Source organism: Octopus bimaculoides, chromosome 1 (genome assembly GCF_046866305.1).
Source record: "Octopus bimaculoides isolate indiv1 chromosome 1, ASM4686630v1, whole genome shotgun sequence".
Classification (NCBI taxonomy): domain Eukaryota; kingdom Metazoa; phylum Mollusca; class Cephalopoda; order Octopoda; family Octopodidae; genus Octopus; species Octopus bimaculoides.
The window spans coordinates 55,251,947-55,279,178 of NC_142928.1; the positions used below are offsets into that span (position 1 = coordinate 55,251,947).

General features: G+C 34.2%; 1 protein-coding gene across 1 annotated transcript in view; it reads right to left on the reverse strand.

The window, feature by feature from the left end:
• Positions 1 to 3,078: 3,078 nt before the first annotated feature.
• LOC106869571 (orphan steroid hormone receptor 2) overlaps positions 3,079 to 27,232 on the reverse strand; it is a gene marked incomplete at its 5' end in the record, with an annotated part of 102,497 nt that continues 78,343 nt past the window's right edge. Inside the window, 6 exons of the mRNA XM_052966745.2 lie at positions 3,079 to 7,679; positions 10,330 to 10,467; positions 14,772 to 14,911; positions 16,553 to 16,709; positions 19,197 to 19,239; positions 24,240 to 24,505. Of these exons, the coding sequence (XP_052822705.2) occupies positions 7,342 to 7,679; positions 10,330 to 10,467; positions 14,772 to 14,911; positions 16,553 to 16,709; positions 19,197 to 19,239; positions 24,240 to 24,505 (1,082 nt within the window). The remainder of the gene's footprint in view (positions 7,680 to 10,329; positions 10,468 to 14,771; positions 14,912 to 16,552; positions 16,710 to 19,196; positions 19,240 to 24,239; positions 24,506 to 27,232) is intronic.

Here is a 27,232-nt window from a genome sequence, read left to right on the forward strand (position 1 = left end):
GCTGTAGAAAACCATGTCAAATCAGACTGGAGTCCAGTGCTACTTTCCAGTGTGTCAGCCTGGTCAAACCGTCCAACTCATGCCAACATGGACAACAGACATTAAATGATGATGAAGTCTCTATGAGAAATCCTCTCAAGGTAAATAGCACAATATTCTGTGCTCTAACACAATCTGCACATTATGTTGGAGATAAAAATTACTACATGCATATACAAGGCAGGCTTCTTTCAGTTTCCGTAACTAATACAAACATTTAACATTCTAACACAATTTCTGAAAGCATCCAAATTAGCATATACACAGAGACTAAATGAATTTATTCTTTTACTTACTTGTCATTTACTGCGGCCATGCTGTAGCAGAGCATTTTATAAGAAAAACTGAAATATTAACAGGTGAAAAGAAAAGAAAGAACTATAACAGTTTTGGTTTTAAGTTGAAAAGATTTATATATAGAGATATATCTGTTTTTGTTTTTTTTTTAGTATTTCAAGTTTATTGTTCAGGTAACCTGAATATTTTATATATATATATATATATATATATATATATTATATATATATATAAATAAATACATAGTTCAACAGAACTAGGGTGGTTGGAAATGAAAACAAACACAACAGGATTGGGTTGGAAAACGCTGGCTGTTCAAATTGTAAAATACAAGTAAAAAAAAAATTTTTAAAAAAAACAAGTATTTTTTTTTTCTTAAATTCTCTCAATGATTAAAAATATAAGTTCACTAGAGCTCCATTTATCCCAGAACTATATATGTACATTAATGTGACCATAGAACAAAGTATTAACAAATCATACAAATACATAGAAAACAACAGAACAAAGAAACAGTTTATATTTTCCCAATAGAAAACACTTTAAAAAATACAAATATATATGATGATTACAATGATGGTTTTGTGTGTGTGTGTGTGTGTTCTCATTTTTTAATATTGATGAATATTTATATGGAATTGATATTGAATGCATACAGAATCAGACGCACCATGACATATATATATATATATATATATAGATATTTATATTAAGAAATATACAGCCTATCTCATGCAAATTGATACTATTAGAACAAGTTTCAGATTTAATACAGCAATAAATTACTAAAATAAATGAGGACCTTGATGATGGTATTATATGCATTAAAGAAATATTCATCAAATATAATCTTCTGAACAGCATTCAATAAGAATTTCAAGTCAGATAACTGGTCAAGCTCTACCTCTTCTACTCCAATTATCCCTGGCAGCAAATCTGTTTCACCCTTGTCCATCTAAGGTAACTGAAACAATTCTCTTATGTCTATTATTCACACAACCAAAAGTTAAACCCCACAAATAGTTTACACACAGCTGTAAGTAAACCATACAGGCAAAGACCAGTGACTACAATCTTAGACTTAGTTATCCGCCACCACACTTGCTATCAGAGAAGCAAAGAATGTATCTTTTTGTACGTTGCTTGGACTGCAAGCTTTTTAACTTTCTAAATTGCAGTAGAACCTTCAGATTCCTTGCCAAAATATTCTGATAATTTTACAGAACCCTTCTACCATTCACTCTTCGACCAAGATATTCCTACCAACAACTCCTGCTAAAAAATACCTTCACATTTGTTGTGTGTTTTCCAACTCTACACACCTTATTCAGTACAATTTCTCTCAAAATCCCCTCACCTTGTTTCACTGTCAGGTACAGACCCTATGTACTAACACTCCTTCAATCACTACAATCCAACAGTGTCTCTATCACTCTCAAACTGCATTTCTGAGCTTTGCTTTTTATCCTCATCAAACTCTTCAATCTATCTTTCTTTCCTTTGGAAACATGTTTATCATATCTCTATAAGAATAACCTTTTCAACTTTGCTAATAATTGCCCTCAAAAACACAATGACTATACATATCAAGAAGACAGTCTAGTAATGAACAAACCTAGCTAAAAACCTTACAATCGATTATTTTATGAGAAATGAAAAGCAATTGTCAGTGAAGGCTTAAAGTAAGGGGGAATAATTACTGCAGTTAAAAATATTTATTGAAAACTATGAAGATTCAATTTTTTTTACAAACTAAAAGACTTGGGGCTATTTTTGTCATGTTTCTAATTATCATCGATCTGAGATTTTCCAAACTTTAATATGATGGATGTTTTGCAGCTTTAATCTTCAACCAACAGTGAAACGGTTAGGTAAAGTAAAAGACTTATCTGCTACTTTGACTGAAGAATAGGGAGACTGTTACAACTATGCCATTTGTAGATGTTATTACCAGCAGCTGAATGTTTTGTCTTCTGACATTAAGCATGAATATTTCATTTTTGCATTTAATTTACATAATTTCCAAAGCTCCAAAAGATCTTATTAATTGCTTCAATAACAGTACAACTTAATAGTGGCTAATGAACTAGTGACTGGCGTGTTGGAAACCTGTAATCAATAATATTTGTTCACCATTACAATATACATAAAAAAAAAGTCAATAATAAAGTGTAAAAATAATAAATAAAATGAGAGAGAGAGATTCATATTAAAAAAAAAACACAAATGATAATCATCTGATTGGAATCAGAGAAACAACAATATAGTAAAGTTATTAAATCAAACTTCTTGAGTAAATAATTGAAATGAATGATAGTGATGCTCATTAGAGAGTATTTTTACAAGTGTTTTGTTATAATTAATTCCACAAAATTGTTGATATCACAATGATGAAACATTAATTTGACACAAATAGGTCTTGAATGCAGTAACAAGTTGGGGAACAATTTAGACCAGACATAGCTCAGTTTGTGGAGTGCACTGTAAATACTATCACTGACACCCTATATCATAATCAAATAGCATCTTAAAAATTCTATAAACAACAGTTCATGAATAACAGAAACTCTAACTAAAAACAATTAGATTTTTTCTAGAGATTATGAATAACTGATGAGAGGACCAAGGGCATATCTGTCACTAAAGCTGTATTGTGTCCAAGGTTAAGCAATTGACTAGATCCTATAGATATATAAACCACTAATGTAAGCAACAGTAGGAACACTGTAAAACTGAGAGGAGTTTTATTTTTTTAATTCACAGGGAGAAGAGTTTGACTTCTCTTTCATTGGGTAAAAGTGTCTCTCTTCAAAAATGTGCCTGGGAATAAGGACAGCATTCATAACTTTGTAAAACATATAAGAAAGCTTCTATGTGGAAACTCAACCTACTGGAAATAGCAGACAAATCACCCTAATATCTTAGAAAAGGAACAACACACAGAATATTGTTTAGGATAATAATAATAATCCTTTCTATTATAAGCACAAAGCCTGCAATTGGATGGAGCACAACTGGTACTTATTTTGACTCTGAAAGGGAAAGTTGATCTCTGTGGAATTTGAACTCAGAATGTTAAAATGGACAAATTGCTGTTTAGCATTTTGCCCATTGCATTAACAGTTTTGCCAGCTTGCTACCTTAATAATTCTTTCTACTACAGGTACCAAGCCTGAAATTTGGGACAGGAGGCTAGTTGATTTCATCAACCCTACTATTCAACTGTGGGGGCACAATGGCCCAGTGGTTAGGGCAGCGGATTCTTGGTCGCAGGATCGCGGTTTCGATTCCCAGACCGGGCGTTGTGAGTGTTTATTGAGCGAAAACACCTAAAGTTCCACGAGGCTCCAGCAGGGGGTGGTGGCGAACCCTGCTGTACTCTTTCACCACAACTTTCTCTCATTCTTACTTCTTGTTTCTGTTGTACCTGTATTTCAAAGGACCAGCCTTGTCACACTCTGTGTCACGCTGAATCTCCCCGAGAAGTACGTTAAGGGTACACATGTCTATGGAGTGCTCAGCCATTTGCACATTAATTTCACGAGCAGGCTGTTCTGCTTATCGGATCAACTGGAACCCTCATCATCGTAACTGACGGAGTGCCAACCAACTATTCAACTACTATTTTCTTGACCCCCAAAAGGATGACAAGCAAAGTCAACCTTCACAGAATTTGAACACTGAACATACAGATGAGCAAAAATGCTGTTAAGCATTTTGAGCAGCATGCTAACAATTCTGCCAGATTGCCACCTGAATAAATATGATAATAATAATCCTTTCTACAAAAGACCTGTAATTTTGGTGGTGAGGACTACTCAATTACATTGACCCCAATACTACACTGGTACCCTAAAAGGATGAAAGGCAAAGTTGACCTCAGCAGAATTTGAACTCAGAAAGTAAACGTGGACAAAATGCTACTAAGCATTTTGTGCGGCACAATTATAACAATAATAATAATAATCACGACTAAAATACCTATGAACATAAACCTGCCCAATCAGATCTGACCTGGGGTTGAACAAATACTTGGTTTTTAGAAACCAATGCCACAAGAGGTTGTGTCTAAAATATGTGGACTGCAAAACATTTGATGGATAGAGACAAGCTTTTGCTATGTCCACAAGCATTTTGTATTTTACAAAAATTTCTAAAGTTAAATTTCGTTGAACAAAGATTATCATATGACCTCAAATAACCACCCATTGGCATATTTCATATCTATGAGTCAGATTTAGAAACTTCAAAATGATAAAACTAGGATCTGTTTTTCATAAAACAAAAATGAGAATAGGATCAAATAAAACTAAAAATAAAATTAAACTAAAATCAAATCTGTAATTCAAAACAATTTAAATTGATATAAAGATTTGGGGGTTCAAATTTTAAACACCTTTTAGTTTTCCAAAAATTTCAATTCCACTACACCCACCACTCTGATCACTTCCTGCAATACATTAACATGTTCAATGTTATACAAATATATTTAGTACCAGATAAAATTTTAGAAATAAAAATTTTAAATAGCTTGACTAATCTTAACCTGATTATTATTTTTCTATTTTACCAACCATTTTCTTCTAACTTTTTATGGATGAAGAGCTGTGGTTCCTATTTCTAATAGCAAGACTTGAAACTGCATTCCTGATTTATCTAGTTTCAGTATATTATTGCACTGTACTGGACTATGCACACATGTACACACACATACACACAACACACCATTAAGTTAACTGATCATGAATATTGTTCTTGTTGTTTGTACAGCACAAATGAGAAAATTTCGACTGAACGAAAAGTGCATAAATGCAGACAATTGAAGAAGTCTAGTTTAAGAAAGAATAATTTTAGACAAGAATGAATTAAACATTAGGTTCTCAAAACTTTGTGATATTAAAAAAGAAATTTAGACATCACAAAAAAATACAGTTATTTCTATTATACAATAGCATCAAAACTATATTAGCTGTTAGTGTGGTGTTTTATGCCAATTTTTAAAAGCTTATTCAAATTTCACTGTAAAATTTTAAGAAACAAAAAAATAAAACATCTCTGTAGTTAAACAGCCATGTATGTATGTGTGATAGAACCTAATCTCAGAACAATGGCAAAGTAGTTGTCTGGCACTATGAACTGCTAAAAAATTAGAGATGATAAATGTTGAGATATGCTGGCAAACAAATGTTTATTTTATGCAAAACATTTCTAAATTTCATCAATTTAATTATTATGGTATGTTCAGCTCCTAAGATCATAATAAAAACAATGTTTAGGTTTCAATAATGAAAGAACATAAGAGAAGTGTTTTCTTGTTATACCAGGGCCCTTATTACTTCAGGGTATTTTGGGGTTTTACTTGAAGGCAGTGTTTTTAGCAGAAATATAATTTTGAACAATTAATAAGACAAAATATAAATTCAACAAACATATTCGCCCATTACACATGTAAGCAAAAATATATAATCAACATTGAAATATGTATTAAATTCAGAAGAGAATCCCATATAAAGATAAATATGAATGCTTTTACTAAAAATCATAACAAAATCATATCGGAAAAAAACAACAGTGACGGTAGTGGGGGTGGGGATAACGCTTTGATTACATCAAAAGAAAATTATGACAACAGTTAAGATCATAACTCTTTAGGTTTTAGAAGCATCTATCTTTATCAAAAACTTGATTTAGAAATCCAACTGGAGAAATTTAGTAACGGATTTTCTATATAAATTAATTCTTCTGTTAGTAATAGTGTTTTTTGTTTTGGACATATTTATGAAGGGAGAGAACACTGTCAGGAAAAAAAAAAACTATAAAATACAAATTTGCACAAATTTCGCATGTTATTAAATCATACTAATGAATTAACTTTCTGTTGTTTTAATCAAGTTTACCATCATATCAGAGCAATCAATTCCTCAAAATAACGTTGAAGTTAAAATAGATTTTTATAAACTGCTATAAAAATAGGTGACTAAATGAAAACTCGTTGATGGTTTGCTAAAATAGAGTACCTAACTATACAATCATACAATAGATAAAAATACAATAAATTTTTGCTAATTTTTAATTTAAAATAAATGAATAAATATTGTCAATGTAGCTTAACATTAAGCTAAGGTTTTGTGTACAAGACAAATCAATGAATGGAAATGAAGATTAATGTTGCTGATAACTGATGAACTTGGAGATGAAAATGATGAGTAAATAAAAATGTTTAGTAAATAGATGAAAGTGTGACAAATCTCATTCATACGTAGAAAAAGTTATATTAATATTATACCTTCAAGATCTTTTTTTCTCTTCCTCTCGAAATTTTTTGTTTTGTATTTTCACAAATGCACCAACTAGGATCAGATTTTCTTTCATAACTATAAATATATTTTCATTTTTAGACCCTCATTTGTACAATGGCAGATAAATGAAACCCCTCTGTGAAGATGACAAAGTTAAGAGACATGTTGCTGAGAACTGATAAGCCAACATAAAAGCAGCTAAAATATTACATCCTCATCTGAAGAATAACGAAAATAAACAGTTAGTCATCTAGGCTAGTTGCAACATTAAGGCATCCTTACAAAATCCTGTTATGAAGCTACCTCAGTCTAGAGTAATTATTTGCTTGAATATCACAGTCTAAAGAAAAATAGGCTAGTTTTCTCTACATAATGTTCATTGGGATTATTCCTCCTATAACTAAAATTTCTAACAAATATACATAACCCCAAAATTTATACAAAGAAAAAAAAATAAATAAAGCCTGTCATATGAAAAGAGCCTATGCTTCTGAGGCTTACACTGTCCCATAAGCAGCCATACCACATCCACTAACAGTTAGCTTCTTTTTTTTCACAAAGAGAGATGTTTGCTGAGTTAGTGATTGGTATTTTCCTAGAACTCTTTGATTCAGATGTAAAACGCAACCTACAGAGCAATTCAGTTCCCAAACTGATAATTAACTTTCTTTTTAACAGTGTCCTAATCCACAAGTCTCATATTAGACTATGTACTTGAATTACTGGTAGCAGATATTTCTGTTTCAGCCGAAGGTTCTGTCATTTCTGGTGCACATTGACCAACCATCTGAGAATTGTATTCAGCTGTTTCCATCCTGAGAATGTGTGGAATTATGCTGTCTATCTGAACACTACCAGTTAAACCAGAGAAGAATAATTCTTCCATAATGCTTGGGTTAACTGAACGCAGTGGCGGTAAACGTAAAAGTAATTTTGAGAGTCTGTTTTGATTTTGTGGATGTAGTTCTTGGATATGATGCCGCAGTTCTATATGGGCCTTTTCTTGAAACCGCTCCACTTGCTTGCTTCCTTTGCACGTATTATCTGAGTAAGTAATAAAAAAACAAAAAATTTAAAGCTATACTTCAACAATGAGAAACACTAACATTTTAACAAGGATCTTAACATCAACAACAACAATAATGAAAGATATCTTTTAAATGGTAGATAGAACATATTAGTCTTGGCAGATAACCTCAATTGCTGGAGGTATAATAAAAACACAGTCTGTCCTAAAAGAGGTTGGCAATATGAAGGGAATCCAGCCACAAAATCTATGCTACAAATACATGATAATAATGATTGGTGATTTGCTTAAGTGCATAAAGTGGTTGGTGTAAGGAAGAGCAGCCAGCCATAGAAACCATGCCAAATCAGACACTGGAGAATGATGCAATCCTTAGACCCACTGGATCCTGTTAAATTGTCCAACCTATGCCAGCATGAAACATGGATATTAAATGGTGATGATGAAGTGTCAAAATGCTGAAGGACCACAAGTAGCAAGTCACTGTTGTCCAACCTATTTTCCCTAATGATTCCTGTCATATCCTGATGTATTATTTCATGCATCTCAAGTTGACTTGAAATGCTTGCAATACCAATCTACCCTGTTTTGATTTTCAGGGCTTGCAGAATCTCAACGAATATTTTTCTGGACTTTCTTTACCTAACCTATTCCCATGTGTCACACACTTGTTCCTCTTACCTGTGTATGCTTTCCATCCAACTACTAACCTGCAAGAATTAAAATACTGCAACATTAAACATATTTTTTCACCTAATTTTTCTTATACCTTGATCCAGAAAGGACTGAAAGTATAGTGGAAATAACTTTTCTCTACATCATCATCATCATCGTTTAACATCCATTTTCCACGCTGGCATGGGATGGATGGTTTGACTGGGGACTGGCAAGCCAGGAGGTCACACCAGACTTCAATATGATTTAGCAATGTTTCTACAGCTGGATGCCCTTCCTAATGCCAACCACTCAAGAGTGTAGTGGGTGCTTTTTACATGCCACTGGCATGGGAGCCAGTTAGGTGGCACTGGCATCAGCCACATTCGGATGGTGCTATTTACGTGCCACTGGCACAGGAGTCAGTCAGAACAGGGGTATTGGCATTGATCACATTCGGATCATGCTTTTTACATGTCACTGGCACAGGGAGCCAGTCAGGCAGCACTGGCAATGACCCATGCATGAATGGTGCTTATTGCATCCCACCAGCACGGGAGCCAGTCAGGAGGCACTGGTATCGACCACAACTACAATTTTGATTTGATTTGATTTTGATTTACTTGACTCAATAGGTCTTCTCAAGCATGGTATGTCACCTGATGATTCAAAGGTAGTTTTTAAATGGGCTGGTTATGCGACACTGGTGTAGACTACAGCTGTGAGCTCACTTTGCTTGCCGGGTCTTCTCAATCACAGCATATCTCCAGAGGTCTCGGTCTTTTGTCATTGCCTCTGTGAGGCCTAACGTTCAAAGGTCATGCTTCGCCACCTCATCCCATGTCTTCCTGGGTCTCCCTCTTTCATGGGTTCCTTCCACCGTTAAGGAGTGACATTTCTTCACACAGCTCTCCTCATCCATACATAGCACATGACCATACCAGCACAAACGTCTCTCTTGCACACCACATATGATGCTTCTTATGTCCAGCATTTCTCTCAGGGTACTTACACTGTGTCGTGTGCACACTGACATTACACATCCAGCGGATCATACTAGCTTCATTTCTTTCGAGCCTACGCATGCCTTCAGCAGTCACAGCTCATGTTTCACTACTGCGTAGCATGGCAGTTCGCACACATGCATTATACAATCTAACTTTCACTCTGAGCGAGAGGCCCTTTGTCATCAGAAGAGGTAGGAGCTTTCTAAACTTTGCCCAGGCTATTCTTATTCTAGTGGCAATACTCTCTGAGCATCTACCCCTACAACAGACTTGGTCACTTAGGTAGCGGAAGCTATCAACTACTTCTAGTTTCTTCCCCTGGCATGTGATGGAATCAGTTTTCTGAGCATCTGCAGTGTTTATTGCCCCTGTGCATCTGTCGCACACAAAAGCTATTTTCCCGGTTAACCTTCCTTTCATGTTGCTGCACCTCTTATGGGTACATCTTATGGAGTTTCCACCTACACCTTTTCTACAGATCGAGCAGGGCCATCTACCTGAAGGGGTTTGTGATTTGTTCACCATCCTTCTTACTAGGACTTCGGTTTTTGCAACATTGACTCTAAGGCCCTTCGATTCTAAACCTTGCTTCCATACCTGAAATTTCTTCTCTAGTTCTGGTAGTGATTCCGCTATGAGAGAAAGGTAATCAGTATAGAGGGTAAGTCGGTTATATCAAGCCCCATTATCAACTGGTACTTATTTTAGCGACTCTGAAAGGATGAAAGGCAAAGTCAATCTCGGTGGGATTTGAACCTGGGGCATAAAGGTGGGCAAAATGCCATTAAGAATTTTACCTGGCATGGTAATGATTCTGCCAACTCACTACCCTGCTAATTAACTGAAATATCAACATGAAAGCTTTGCAGTAGTTATACTGCATAAATTAACATTAATTAAATAGCAAATTGATTGAGTAATGAACTCTTTAATGCTTATTAACATATTAATGCCAATAAATATTTGAAATTAAAGAAATTTATATTGAAAAAAATGTTTGACTGACCAGGACAAAATAATGTCATGGCTTTTAAATAAGCATATTCTGTATTGTTAACTTGAAGATTCTCCATTGTGTGAACATAACTCTGTAGTTTAATTATGTGTTCTGTGACCAATTTGGCTCGTTCACTGTTGTTTTTATCTGAAAAATTGTCAAAACCACAAATTAGAATGGATAAAAGTAGATAAGTGATTTTTCTGAAAGTAATAATGTTAATTTTTGTGCAATATGTCAAAAAGATAAATCAACCTCAGGGAAGTCCTTTTTTCTTTCAAGTTATTAACCCAAAACTAAATTAAGAACTACTATTATTAGAGGTCAGAATAGTTTTTGTTAAAAGAATGATGCGAATGAAGTGAAATGGCGTTTATTAAGAGCTTCATATGAAAACAAAAAAATGAATAAATAAAAATGCAGCTAAATGTGATGATTCACATGATTTAACCTATCTATCAAGCAATTCCCTCATCATTTAATTATATCCACAGAGGAACTAAGTATCTTTTGCAGATTGCAGTAACCCATAACAACAGATGATGGTTGTCATAGCAATAACAGCAGCAACAGTCCTATGGCAGTTTGTTCTTTTAAGGATATTTAACCAGTATCATTATACCCAGATATTAGATACATGACAAAACAAAAACAAAAAAGGAAACTTCATATTCAAGGCTAGAATCTTAGCATATGAATTTTAGTCTAAAATTTACCTCAGCAACATTTCATTCTGGCTTCATAACAAGTATCAAATTATTCTTTAGCCGATTACATATATCACTATGATTCTTCATATATCTTAGCATCTTAAGACTAGAAATATTTATTACCACTTCTTTTCACTTGAATTGGTTTGTTCTAACTTAGAACTAAAATTACTTGAGAGACTAACTATATTCCAAATATTTTTTACCATCATAAGTTTCTTTTTTAATCTCTTTTCATTATTGCTTTTCATCTCCTCACTTTTAACCTCTTAAAACAGGGGCATGGCACAATTTTCACAACATTTTTCTATTTCAGCAATGCTTGGCATTTTTTTTTGTTTGTTTTTAAATTTGTATATTGTTCCTCATTTGAATGCTTTCCTAATAACAATCAAACAACAGTAGATCAAGATAAGCAAAATATGATTTGCCCATGAGCAAAATGGTTCTGATTATCAGTTTTGAAATTAGCACACTAACAATAAAAACATTGTGGTGTGTGTGTGTGTATGGTACAGACATGGCTGTGTGGTAAGAAGCTTGCTTCCCAGCCACATGGTTCCAGCTTCAGTCCCACTGCGTGGTAACTTGGGCAAGTGTCTTCTACTATAGCCTCAGGTCAACCAAAGCCTTGTGGATTTGGTAGATGGAAACTGAAAGAAGCCTGTCGTATATATATATAAACATAAGTATATTTCTATGCACGTGTCTTTCTTTCAGTGTTTATCCCCCAACCACATCACTATTTGGTAACTGGTGTTGGTGTGTTTATGTCCCCAAAACTTAGCAGTTTGGCAAATGATACTGATAGAATAAGGCTTAACAAGTAAGTCCTGGGGTTGATTTTTTTTTGATTAAAAACCTTTCAAGGTGGTGTTCCAGCATGGCAACTAAAATGACCGAAACAAGTAAAAGAATGAAAGAATATATATATATATATATATATATATATATATATATATATATATATGTACTGTGTAATGAAAAAAAAAAGGGCATCATTAGATTACACTGACAGTTTCAGTTTCTATGCGTAACGTAAAAACCCATGTAATTTATGCACTTTTTCTCAAAAACAGAAATAAACTTAAGAGGGTGCATAAATTACATGAGTAGATCGTTTCCAGAATTTTTTAGAAATTTTTTTGTTTTTTGTTGAAAAATGATGTAGAAATGTAAACATTTGTGCCAGAAGTTGACTCATTTAATGTTAGAATACATTTTTACAGAAAAAATATAATGAAGTTGACTTTTATTTATGCTGGATGGTATAATGCTTACTTTTTCTGTATAAATTTACTAAAACCATGAAATGGTTAACTACTTTTTGAAGTTTGATGTTCATGCTGGTAATCAGTCAGGCCATATTTTACTGTATCTAATGCCGATGACCTAATTCGTCCTTGCACATGTAAACTCACTAAGTGAATATGATTTAGCGTTCCTACAGAAACCTTCGTTTACCTTTTACAATGTTTAATGTCATTTCACATTCATGTTAAATTATGCAGCAATCTTATGTTCTCTTCCTAGAACACATGTAATGTATGTATTACCAGTTCTTTTGATATAGTAGATTTTTGCTATTCTTGTTTATATCTCTTAAATTTCACACCTCTCTTGTTCAATAAACACTGAGTTAAACTTGCAAAGCTGTTTATTTTCTCCTTTCGATTTTTAATGTTTATTTTAGTGGGTTACCAAACTTTTGGTTTGGTCTCCTAGCTAAAATGGTAATGACAAATTTTTAAGTTTACTTGACATTTTATAAGTGTGAAAGGGATTAAAATTTTGATATTCCGTATCAAAAGTTCCGACAAGAAAGCAGAAAATCAGAGCTTGAGACAAGACACTTTCAACCAATAAGAATTCTGTTTATATAATCAGTTTGATCAGTCACTTTCCTCTGTTGGTTGAGTAAAGTGTCATCCAAGCTGATGTTTATTGGTAATTGAGCTTATTTTGCAACACTTGTGCATATTTATCAGCTTTGGTTTTTGTTGATAAGAAAACAACTGATATGAGAAGATATACAGAAGTATGCTAAAGATCGAGCATTATCTCTTGTGGGCAAGAAATGTAAAATAAAGTTTAGTATAAACAGCACAAACACTTCATAATTTAATAGCTTTCAATGTGATACCTGTTAAGCAGAAATTATTTTCAGTCAATGAAAATTTAATAAAATCTAATCATAAGTGAAATTATGCTAAATACAACTAAATTGAAAACCTTTTCCCCCAGCCATATCAGCAACTTTGAAAACTTTTGGGTGCAAATTTTACACAAGTAGAAGCTTTTTTTTAACAATTTTTATCCTGAAAATCACCTGCGCAAATTATACAGATGTGCAAATTACATGGGTTTTTATGGTAATAACAACAGATGACTGAAGAATACAAAGACATTGTCTATAGGTTAAAACTGAAGACATAACTTGATTATAATCCACTGGAAATCTAGCTATGAGACGTTTTGGCACAGCTGCCTATATTGCATAGTTAATTTGAAGCTGTTTTCCTAGGCATCAGACATTTTAATGTTTCTCTCAATTTCTGTCTCCCTCTCTGTGTATGAGAGTATGTTCCTCTTTATGCGTATTAAGAGGAGAAAGTCTTTATATCAATTGTGTTCAATAGATAAATTGTAATGTCTTTATCTCTCTCACTTCTGTGTGTGCATGCAAGCATATTTGCCTCTAGCACCAAAAAGTATTGCCACAAAAAAACAGGCTGAATATTCAGCCAGCTGTGTCAAATTATATCCTTTATGATTAATTGTTCAGAGGTCTCCACAGGCTCAATTCAAAGCGTCAGTGACTAAACAGCCACAGCTAATCATCATCATCGTTTAACGTCCGCTTTCCATGCTAGCATGGGTTGGACGATTTGACTGAGGACTGGCGAACCAGATGGCTGCACCAGGCTCCAATCCGACCTTGCAGAGTTTCTACAGCTGGATGCCCTTCCTAACACCAACCACTCCGAGAGTGTAGTGGGTGCTTTTATGTGTCACCGGCACGAGGGCCAGTCACGTGGTACTGGCAACGGTCATGCTCAAATGGTGTTTTTTACATGCCACCTGCACAGGAGCCAGTCCAGTGGCACTGGCAATGACCTCGCTCAAATTTTTTTTCATGTGCCACCAGCACAAGTGCCATTAAGGTGATGCTGGTAATGATCACGCTCAAATGGTGCTATTTATGTGCCACCAGCATGGAAGCCAGACAGCTGCTCTGGCAATGATCACGCTCGGACAGTGCTGTTAGCGCTCCACTGGCACGGGTGCCAGTCATCGAATTTGGTTCAATTACGATTTCGATTTCACTTGCCCCAACAGGTCTTCACAAGCAGAGTTCAGTGTCCAATGAAGGAAAGGTGGGCATGGGAGTCAAAGAGATCCTCCACAAATCAATTGAGTAAACAGTTGTGCTATGAGGGTATTAGAAGAATATGTGAGCAAGATAACTACACTATTTGATAGAACAAAAAAAATGGACAAGGAAGTGCATCAAAAAGCGAAGTAAAAGGATGGTAGAAGTTACCAGTAGTCGAGGTAGTTCAAAGAAGAATTGGGAGGAAGTGATGAGTTCAGATTTAAGACTACTAAGCTCCATAGATGAGTCGACAAAATGTATTGTAGTCCATGTCATCATAAAAAAATTGGAAGTTAAAGTTAGTATAAAGCTAAAAAAAATCAAAGTATCAAAACTGAAAACCAATTTTTTTTTTTAATATTTACCAAATGACAATGGTGATTGTAGATGATTTAGAATAGCTCCAAGTATTGTGGACAGATACATTGCTTGGGAACATTGAGCAAGACCAAGTACAAACATTTCACACCAACAACTCCGTACAAGAAGCATCTGAGTATCTGCACTGAAATAGTTAAATAATAGAAGTAAAGACAATTTCTAAATCAATTTATTTTCAAAATGTTACTCATGATAAAGAAAGGGTTATTTTAAAACAGCTAATCAATGGGGAAATTTATCTGTATGATCCTCCAATGAATGACTCTGAATGAAAATCCAAGCAAACAAAATAATAGAAGAAAAATTTGATTCTATTCAAGTTTATATGAAAAATGAATTTTTTTTTGTAAAAGAAAAATGCAATTTAGTGAAACAAAAGTTATTAACTATGGCATATTTAAAAAAGGAATTCAGGTAATAAAATGATAATCAATGATCCAAAAATGGAGGGATATGGGAAATGTAAATATAAAAGGGTATTCATGTATAGCCAACTACACATCTTATTTAATGTATATACACTGTGGATGAACCAGTTTCTGCTATATTTATCCTAAGATAAGATCTGTAATGAACATGTCCTATACACACAGCCAACCATATGCTTGGATGATCTGTCACTCCCCATTTAGGAAACAGTCAACAATACATTCACTTATACAGCTGCTGGGCTGAATAAAAACCTGGTGTATGCAATTGACTAAAACATCATTGAAAAGGTTGAAATGCATCTGGCATTCTCGCTGATGGGGCAATTTTTTATCTTCCTCTTTAACATTTGTTGTCAATTAATACTGCTTGTGTTGCTAATAAATATTTTTTAACAAGCGCACTTGGTAATCATGACATCAATACCTATTTTGGCACTGTTAATCTATATATCGCTGGAAGAGATGAATTGCTGCTATCTATACTGGTTGAGCAACCATCATTGACAAGGCCACAGAAGGCTGAAATCACGTGATCTGGTGAGTTCAGTGCTGGAGGTGACAGGGATTTATCTCCTCACTAGTACAAGAGTGCATTTTGTGCCAAAAACCAATATGGACATTTCTCCCATGGTAACTACAACAGTATTGCTTATTCTAACAGAATATTCACTTTTGAGATATTACTTTTTGATATTAATATAGGAATTAAGTTATATGGCCAGTCATAGTGACCAATGATTTTGCATCCATAAAGCACTTAGCCTTATAGATGAGTTGTCAGTCTCTAATGGTTATATATCCACAGCCACTGGAGTCTGACAAGTCATCTATAAGGCTCAGCACTTTATGGATGCGAAACCATTGGTCACTTTACAACTGGCCATATAATTTACTTCCAGTAAATACATTACTGCTCTAACTTTTAGAGCATGATTCTCTTTCAGATATATGATCCACTGATGATATACATATAAGAGAGAGAGATGATGCTATAGATTAGCTGACAGTAAACTTATGTCATCTAGAGCTATAAAAGGTCTCACATGTAATATAAATTATGAATGTATTAAATAGTTTTGCCTAAAACTGAAAACATGGCTAATGTTTTTGGGGTTGTAAAATCACACTCAGTTACGAAAATGATGAAACTAACAAAAAGTAAAGAAACTGTAATGATATCCTGTATTAAGGGTTCAGGCTTTAAACTATAAATATTAAAGATATGTCAAGCCTATTTCACACATTTTATCACATACTAAATTAAGAATTCATATGTTGAAAGAGTAATTTAAAACATGAGCAACTATTTTTGAAATCCAAGGATAGAAACTTACTTGAGGAGTTGGAAAGCTGGTATTGAGCGGACCCAGTGCATTGAGAGAAACAGCAGTCGTGAAGCACTTTCACAGATATACTGGACATTCAAATAGGCAGGCATTGGTGATGGCGTATTTAGATTAAAAAGGAAGTTTGTTGCAGATAGAAGATTACCTGAGAAGAAAAATACTAATTAGCATTTTTCATTAAATAAATAAACATATAATTAAAATTAAAAATCAAAATAGAAATCTATAATGCAAATTAGTCTATTGGTCTTTTGATGCTTCTACACAGCATAGACAATAAAATTTTATGAAGAAAGAAATCATGCAATTGTTTTTCTGGTTCTATTGAACTTAAAAATATATTTTTGACAATGTATAATTTGATTAACCTTTTAATGAAACTTGTACCTTTTGCCTAGCAATGAACCAGCTGCAATTCTTCCCAATACATTAATCCAAGTCTTGTCCACTTGGAGATCAGCCTCAAATCAAACCTCACAACAGCTTGATTATTTTATATCCATTAGAAAATATTTTTAATGTCCAGAGTTTCTCCTCCAGGTGCCTAAAAGAAATTCCCCAAAACTACACCTGGTTGATTTTTGTTCTTACTACATTTTCTTGTCCCTCTAATTTAACAAATTCCATATCTAAGCAAATGTTACCATGGTAATATCATCTGTTTTATCAGTTCTAACATAGTAACCCAAACAAGGGAATCTCCTTAATACTTTCACTCTATATAATAATGGTCTAACATCAGTACATATAATGCTGGCATCCTAGACAAATCAGGTTTTCAATTTTGAATTCATTTAATTGAAATTAATGCATAAGCTTTCTCGTGTAGCATTGCAATCCGGTACTACAAAGTTAAATTGTTTCCTGAGGTTTCATTTAACTGTTTTCAATTGATTGAAACCCACTGAAGTCTTGTTTTGATCCAAACGGAGATTATCTTGTATAATTTTTACAGAAACGGGTTTACACGAGACTAATAAGTTTAGAAAGTACAACTGCTAATCATTTCTGTAATAGTTTTGTCAAATTTTCAAGTCAGTATCCAGTAGGTTTTCAATTACCTCCCCCTTGTTTACATTCTTTTTCAACAATATGACCATTCTTGCCTTGAAAGAAAAAGATGCTATTGTTTGTTCATCAATTCCACCATTCTTTAGAGACTTTATAAACAGTTATATAAAACAAATAATTCACTTTTCATCATATGCCATGGTCAACAACACCTTCCAGTCATCCAATATTCATACTGAAAGTTCTCTATGCACCTTATATGGGCTTAGTGAGTTCTTTGGTCGTTGTTAAATTTTATGTCTTATTTTTCATTCCTAGACAGAGATTGGAATGTATTCCTGGATGCAAATCTAAGAAAAATAGAAGCTAGTGTACAAAGAGTGAGATGTAAAAGTTTCTTACATTTGCTCTACTTCATCTCTCTAATCACTTTGTTTTCATTTCCTGAAGATCAGTTTAATTTTCTTTTTTAAGTATCACTACCACTAATTTTTTATTTCAAATTTTGGCACAAGGCCAGCAATTTAGGGGTGGGGATAAGTTGATTAGATCAACCCCAGCACTCAACTGGTACTTACTTTATCAACCCCGAAAGGACGAAAGGCAAACCAACCTCGGTGGAATTTGAACTCAGAATGTAAAGATGGACAAAATGCCACTAAGCATTCTGCCCAGCATGCTAACATTTCTGCCAGTTTGCCACCACTAATTATTATGATTACTACTTCTGGTCAATTCTTGTTTTAAGTTTGTCAGCTGGTCTATAAACTCTTCCCTCGCCAATATTGACATATTTAATTTCCAACAATTAGGATCCCTTTTATAAACCTTTGTTTAGTCTGACTTCATTAATCAGTATTTTGTGGTTCAAATACAATACTACTTTGAACTGTCAATATCTGGCTAATTCTTCATCTGCTGAGCTAACAAATATTCTACCTAAGTAAGACTTGTCATTCATTTTTTCTATTAGGCCAAGTCCATACTGGTTTTTGTGCAAAAATCCAGTTGGAAGAAGTAGAGCAAATATAAGAGACTTTTACATCTCACTCTTTGTACACTAGCTTCTATTTTGCTTAGATCCAAGAATACATTCCAAGTTTTGCTTAGCAATAAAAAATGAGGCCTCACCAGGAAAGGCTCAAATAACAACCAAAGAGCTCACTAAGCCCATATAAGGTGCATAGAGAACTTTCAGTATGAATAACACCCACCATTTCAACATCAAGCATAATTTATCCCCTAGGGTAAACCAGTATCTTTGAAACCCTCAGTAAATGCAATTTTACCAGAGCAGCTGTTCCTCTTGTATTCAATTAAACATACACTCATACCGTATATTCAGTTGTCATTAAAGGACAGTTAGTGAACTGACTATTGTGTCAGACAGTGTAATAAACATCCCGGTTTTTCATAATGATAATCTTGATGATAGTTGATTTAAATGACTATAAATTTTAACCAGTATTTATCAACCCCAAGGAATGAAAAACAGAGTCACCTTTAACAAGATTTAAAATCACTTTCTTCTGAAATATAAGGCTATTTAAAATAAATAAACAGATTAAATAAGGCCAAGCTATATGAAAAAATTTAATGAATGAAATTCACAGATTCTTACCTTCTATTTCTAAAACTGGTTCATCTGACTCTGCATTCTCTCCCTAGAACAAGAATGTATTATAGTATGTATTTGTGTGTGTGTGTGTGTGTGTATATATATATATATATATATATATATACTGAGTCTGATTTTTTTTAAATGATTTTAAATGAAGGCCTTAAACCTTGTCAACTAATGAATTCTGGATGTGTCATGTATAACAATTTGCTTGGTATTATGTATGGGTTATCAACTGTAGGAATATTTAATAGGTTCAAACTTAAAATACATGAACAAGATAAAGTGCTGTTATTGTTGCATCACACTAGTAAGCCATACAGAGAGAAACCAACAAAGGACACTCTATATGGTGACGTGGCATAATAGAAATAACAGTTAAACCACCTTCAGATTTCACTCTATCTAGATCTTTTCAGAGTGAACTGGGTTTACATAACAACAACTTCAACAGAGGTTGGAAGATTAGGAGTTGGCCCTGCTGGATAAGTCACACTTACATTTGACTGCGGTCGGATTCATTTTTAGTTTGTGAGAGCAGCCAAGTTTATTTCAGATATTCTCATTTTAAAAATCATCTCTGGCTAATTGTTGAGCAGATGTTGGTGTTGCCTTGACAGAGGTTTGTGCTCTCTGAGTGCTCATTATTATTGTATTGAACAGAAGGGAAATAAATCTTCCCTAGGTAGGACACTAGTACTGGTTACTTTACCTCTGGATAAAAATGGTATTTAGCACTGCATACCAACAAATCCTTCGTTATTTTTAGTGTTACCACTGCATAGATTTGCAAATTATACTACTCTAAAGTACTTGCTTACAATTAGACTGATTGGGTTGTTGTGATGCCATGGACACTAGTGACAGAGTATGAAACTGATTTCTCAGTTTGTTGCTCAGTACCCTATGGGTAATATGCAAATCATTACTTTGTTGAGTTTATTATGGATGCCTACTTTCATGCATTAGAAACAAGTTAAGGTAAGGTGAGATAGTAAAATAAAGTCTTCTCTCCCAGGAACTACAATCAAGAGAAATATTTGAGGTTGCATTAATTTCGATGTGGTAGATTTCAGTTAGAGTTGTTTAAGAGAGGGAGAGACCATATTTTGTATGTATCAAACAAAGAGCAGTTATTAAGTGCACATTTAGGCAATTCTTTTATATTTATACTGCAGTTTTATAAAGGAGATGGGTTATGGATATGATGTGTATCGGGTAAGTAAATTTATGTGTATATTCTTTATAATGGACAAAATATTATTTGGAAATGATTGCTGTTTCCTTGAGTTTGTTGTAGAGACTATGAAGTTCAAAGCACAATGAGTGCTTCGGGTTTAGTATTGTTATAAATAAGACAATGGAAAACTGACAAAATCTGTCCTATAAAACATTTAAACGATAGAAACTTTACAAAGAAAGCTTATACGCTTAGCAAGAAGCTTAGGTAGTACATGAAAGAAGTCATAAATTTGAGCTATATAAAATTTACTTATAGATGTAAATATAATGTATAAATAGTATAAAAGAGAATGAAGTAAAAAAAGAAAACATGCAAAGTAGATACTAATGAATGCCAGAGTAAAGAAAGAAACTGAAGGGGAATACTGGGTCCTGTAGATGATATAAGAACCAATTTTCTTCTGATGTTTGCTCATATAGATGATGTGGACTACCATGAGCAAGTGTCCTCTCTTATGGCTCAGGTTGACTAATGTCTTTTGAGAGAAATTTCGTTGATGGAAACTATGTAGAAACTTGTTGTGTGTGTGTGTGTGTGTTTCATTCCCTGATGTTTGTCAGCAAATAGCATAAACATTGAGAAACTGAAAAACAAGAGCTTCTTCAATGAAGCCACTAGTGATACTTGTTCTACACTGAGTTACAAATACTTCCTTGTCATTTTCAATGTTAGAAATGCAGTGAACCAGTGGCTGGCCCACTAAATACCTGTAACCAACAACACTATTTGTCACAAAAATGCAGTACTGAAAAATGAAAAAAAAAAATAGTACTCATCCTACATCATATTAGTATCTAAGTTATGGTAATGAATTAAAAGTTTACTAATTAGCCGCCCTTACATTCTGCACTAAACATCTTCCCAATCTTCCTCATTAGAACCATATTGTATCCAATTAATTGAGCTATTCAATAGTTCCAATTGAACATTTAGCTCATTAACCAATATCATTTACTAATCTCCAACACTTAATCCCCATTATCCAGTTATCTCTTTTAACTTTATCAACATGCCAAAGAAACTATGATCAATCTTACCATTTCTGATGAGGACAGCCGCATAAAGAAGTGCTGATCTCTAATTATGGAGGAAACCTGTGGAAAGGGTAGACACAGGAAGACATGGGGCGAAATGGTAAGAAAGGATTTTCAGATGTTGAGCTTCACAGAGATGACTAGGGACTGAGATCTCTAGTAATTTGCTGTACTTGAGAAGACACAGGGAGGTAAGTAAAATCATGGTCATACATACAGGTATGTCCTTTATGATCATACCCCCAACTCACTCACACACACACACACAATCTGCCTGCTGTCAAAACACCCCTACAACCCATCTTCCCAACATTCCCCCATTCCTCTACTCATGATCACTACCCACTGCAAGCCCTTCTGCTCTCCCTCATGCTCATCTGCACTCTCTCCATTCTCTAACATACCTACATTACCCCTCCCTTCACCCACTCTATTTTCTCTCACCATCACTCACTACAGCCATTGCTTCCCTATCTCTAAACATCTCCCCTCACACTCTTATGGAACATCCCCCTCTTTCACCTCTATACTACTTACACCCCACTTCACTCTAGATAAGCCCAAATACATCTCCAGCACCATCTATTTTCCTGTCTCTCACTCTGATTGTTTCTATCCTTCACCAGATCTCTCCTTTCTTTTCTAGGGTAGCCAAGTATCCCCTCTATAGTAAGGCAATTATCTCTGTCCTTCTATTATACTCTAACCTCTTACCAGCCTCACAGTCACTTCCTTCATTTCCCTCTCTCAGTGGAGAGTTCGTAGTCTTGCAAGCCACTTGGCAACCATGCTGGTCCCAAATCAAAAGCACCAATACTGGTGCCATGTAAAAAACACTTGTGCTGGTGCCACGTAAAAAAGCACCCAGTACACTCTGTAAAGTGGTTGGCATTAGGAAGTGTGTCCAGCTATAGAAACTATGCCAAAACAGACAACTGGAGTCTGGTGTAGTTCTCCAGCTTACCATCTTCTGTTGAACTGTACAGCACATGTCAGAATGGAAAACAGACATTAAATGAGGATGACAAGTGTATCAAAAAAGAAAACACAAAACCTAAAGCAGGATTTCCCAATTTCTCAGTTTAGGCAAAATTAAAGTTATTTCAAAGACATGGTTGCATGGATTAGAAGATTAGAAGTTTGCATCATAACCACATGGCTTCAGGTTCAGTCCCATTGTGTGACAACTTGGGCAAGTGTCACTACTATAGCTTTGAGAGTACATATGATAGATGGAAACTGAAAGAAGCTAGCTATATATATATATATATATATATATATATATATACATATATATATACATATATATATACATATATATATACATATATATATATATATATATATATATATATATATATATATATATATATATATATATATATATATGTGCTGTATGTGTGTGTGTGTTATTCTCTCTTTGCCTTGACATTGCATGATAACTCTGTCATGTAATCAGTGACTTTTGTTTCCAATCTCCCATGAAAATATGTCTGGCTATTAGGAAATATTCATCTTGCTTGAAAACAGATGAAGGCTGATGATAAGAAAGGACATTCTCAATTAATTCTATCTAACCCATACAAGCATAGAAAAGTGGACGTTAAAACAACAATGAAAAGAACATCTCAATGTTGTTTGTTCATTTTACATCCATTCTATATGCTAGCATGGGTTGAATAAATAGTTATTGAGGTATCGTTTTATAATCCAGATGTTCTTTCTGTTGCTAACTCTTCTGGATTTTTTATTCCGCTCACCTTTGAAAGTGCAGTGATACAGGATGATTTGATATCAAGGAATATCAGTAAACCTTACCAATTTTGTTTTTACTTTTAGCTCAATGCTTTGTTTCTCTCTACAAATGCCAGTCACAAGGCATTGGTCGAGCCAAAGCTACAGTAAAGGACACTTACCTAAGTGGTTGTACAGTGAGAACTCAAACACATAACAAAGCAAATTCTGTATCTACACAGCAATATATATATATATATATATATATATGAAATCATTATCATCATTTTATGTCTACTTTCTCAGGCTTGTATGGATCAGGCAGGTTTTCTATAACTGGATGCACTTCCTGTTACCAAACTTACCTGTTTCCAAGCAAAATATTATTCTACTGTAATCAGACATGTTTTTCATGGAAGATAGGAAATGAACAACATTACTTGTATGGCAATAATGTTCATTTATAAGAAGGGATAAACACACACACATACACACACACAAGGAGATGATGAAAAATTCCTGGCTTTAAGAGTATAGTGAAAAGCCTGGTTGTGGAAGCCTATCCTTATGAGTTTTTTTACAAGGCTTAGAAAAATTGAAGGAACACTGCAATAAGTGTGTGAATCTGAGAGGGGAATATTTTAAATCAAATCATAATTTACTGATCCTCCTGTATTTTCTTTTACCGAAAGCCAGGAACTTTTCAGCACACACACAAACATATACTCATACACAACAGACTTCTTTCAGTTTCTATCTACCTAGTCCACTCGTAAGGCTTTGGTTTGGCCTGGGGCAATAAGATTGAATACAAAACCACATGGTTGGGAAACAAGCTACACAACAATACAACCATGCCTGTACCTATGAAGTTTCCAAAATGAAAAGGGGGACAACAGAATGAGATTGGTCATTGAGTCTTAATGAAAAATGAACAAGGAGTTACAAGATTCTTTCTTAATATTGGCAGTGTTCATAGCATTTATACATTTATCGCAGAGAATATATAACCAAGTAACAGATAACACTCACCTGTGACAAGCCTGTCTGAGTTTCTTGGCTTTGTGATTGTGGATGGTGCACTGCTCGGGCAAGTGTGTCAAAGGCTTTAACTACAGAATCAGCACTTTCTCCTGGAGATGAAACATGTCCATTACTATTACTGCTGCTACTAGCAGCAGTAGATGTCCCAGAACTACTATTTGGATCTGTTGATTCTTGGGCACCATTTTTTCCCATAGCAGCCAATGTGGTAACTACACTAGCAAGAGTACTCAGATCTGAAATAAGATTGGCAGCTGAGAAATGAGGAAATAAGCAACTTATCAGAAACCCAGAGAGAAAAGGACAAAGATAATTAAGCTAAAATGAAGAAGAAAAAAATAAGCATACATTCATACTGAAATACACATTTTTTATATATTACAGTTATACCTCACTTTACAAGGACAGTATTCAAAAGTAATACAACACATTGCAAATATCTCCTTTGAGTAAAACCACCAATAGAAGAGAATATGACTAAGAACTGCGTGTACTCCATCCCATGCAGCTGTGGTAGGTTATACAAAAGTGAAATGTGCTGCCTCTTCAAAATAAGGGTAGAGGATCATCGCAAAGTTGTGACACAGGGAGATATTGATAAATCAGGTATAGCTGATCATGTATGGAAAAATGGACACCACCTTCCCCTGTGGGATGAAGTTAAAATAATAGACAGAGAACACCACTGGAAAATATGGAAACTAAGAGAAGCAGCACATACGCTAGGACACAACAACTTCCTAAGCAGACTGAGCGCAGATATGAACTGCATATGGGAACCGGTATTAAGGAAGGATAGGAGAATATTAGATTTATAAGTCCTTTGCCCATGGGCATATGGTGTAGTGGTTAAGAGCACAGGCTACTAAACCCAAGATTCCGAGTTCGATTCCAGGCAGTGACCTGAATAATAATAATAAGAAGAAGAATAGCATCAAAAAATACCTTAGCAATGAGAACCCAGGTTTGAAATTTCCCCAAGACACCTGACGAAGGCTGGAGGGTATATCAGCTGAAACATTGTGTTAACAACAAACAAGATGAGGACAAATATCCGTCAAATGTAAATAATGCACAGTTCTCTACTGGCCAGCCGTAATCTTAAAGTCCATCAGATGCTGCATATATAATGTCAGTGAACCAGGTGTGATTATTTAAAAACACTGGTTAATCTGTTCTAGACACAGATAATAGAAAAACATGGTTGAGATATCTATAGTCATGGGATTTTACAGGACTGTATTAGCAATGATAGGGATTACTCCTTGAACAGTTTTATTATTATTATTATTATTTATTTATTTACTTATTTAAATATAAAAAGGAAATTTGCAGTCAGCATTCATAAAAAACAATATGCACCTTATTTATGATTCAGAAGCTGAAACTAATATAAGCCCAAAGTGGAGGGCTGGTGCAACTTACCTACAACTACGCCTTGTTTATGAATATATATGGTATTTATCACATATCTATGACCTATGCTTCATATTTCTCAAGCCTCTATGTAAATGTTATTTACACTTAATATCTATGTTATAATAATACATTTTTAAATGGCAGAATAACCACACAATTATTTTAAAATTTTATATAAATTATATCCAAACAACTTTGAAATAATGTTTACTGTTTGGTTAGTTTAGAAGCATGAAGCTAGAGTAATAGACTGCAACAAGATGGGTATGACATGTGATTAAATACTCTTTAGGCTTCTAATGCTGTTTGCTAAAACAGAATTATTTTGAAAACTAAGATCATTGACTTTTATCAACTTTGCTGACCTTTTCATTGTCATTAATTAGAAGGCAGAGATGCCATTAAAGAAATAAATCAAGTTAAACTTAGTGAAAAGGCCAATGTCATGAAAAGTACAACTATTTGTCTTTGGAGAGCTTTATGAACTTTCTTAAGTAGTTAGAACAATTTAGTCAACCTCATGGATAAGACACTTAGAATTATTTTAGAGAAAGAAAGATAACTGAAGGTTCTTTAAATCCAGAACCATACCAAAGTGAAGTGGATGCAAACAGATCTGACAGGTTTTATCTTTTGATGGGATTAACCCACTAAAGTGTTTATTTTATTATTATTATTTTTAATTTACATTTTAAAAGAATATTCTTCTCTACTCTAGGCACAAGGCCCATTTTAAAAGAATATTATAATGCTAAAATTACTATTTTAGAAACAAGAAATTATAATCAACATCAACGTTTCACATCTGTTCTCCATGCTGGCATGGGTTAGATATGTCATCACAACCAGAATCAGGACTTATTCAAAATTACTGCACACCTGGGATGGTTGAGAGGACCATATCACACTAATACATTTAAATTGGCATGGTTTCTATAGCAGTATACTGTACCTAACAGCAACCAGGGTGTACTGAGTGAAATATATCATAATACCAACACTAGAGAGGTTGTCATCTTTGACAACACTGTAAGGCCCTCTCTATCCTATGATGTCCCTGCTCATTTACCAACCACCTTACAGAATGAACTGTTCAAAATTTACAGCAAAGTTATTGCTGATCACCTCAAGTTAAACTGACTTCATCCAACCTACTCTTTAATTAGTTCAATATGATGTGCTTAGCAAAGTAGAACAGTTCTGAGATTAAGTTATTTGTGTGATTTACAGGAATACTATACAGGTAGATGAAATTTGTAATGGCAATCAGCTGATTGTGAAGTAAAAGTGGTAGCAGATGTTAGCTAACTAAGATGAGTTGAGAAAGGTAAAAAGGATTTGCATGAACATAAAACTCAATCTGTTGGACAACTGTCTCTTCTCTATAACTCAGCAGATCATCTGGTTTCTGCCTAATCAAGGCAACATGCTTTATATATTTTTTCATTATGACAACTCTTGCTACTTCAAGTCAATTAACTAGTACACTTGATTAGTAAAAATACTACTACTTCCTTTGATTGAAAATGTTTTTCACTCTGAATCTGAAGCAACCAAGTGAC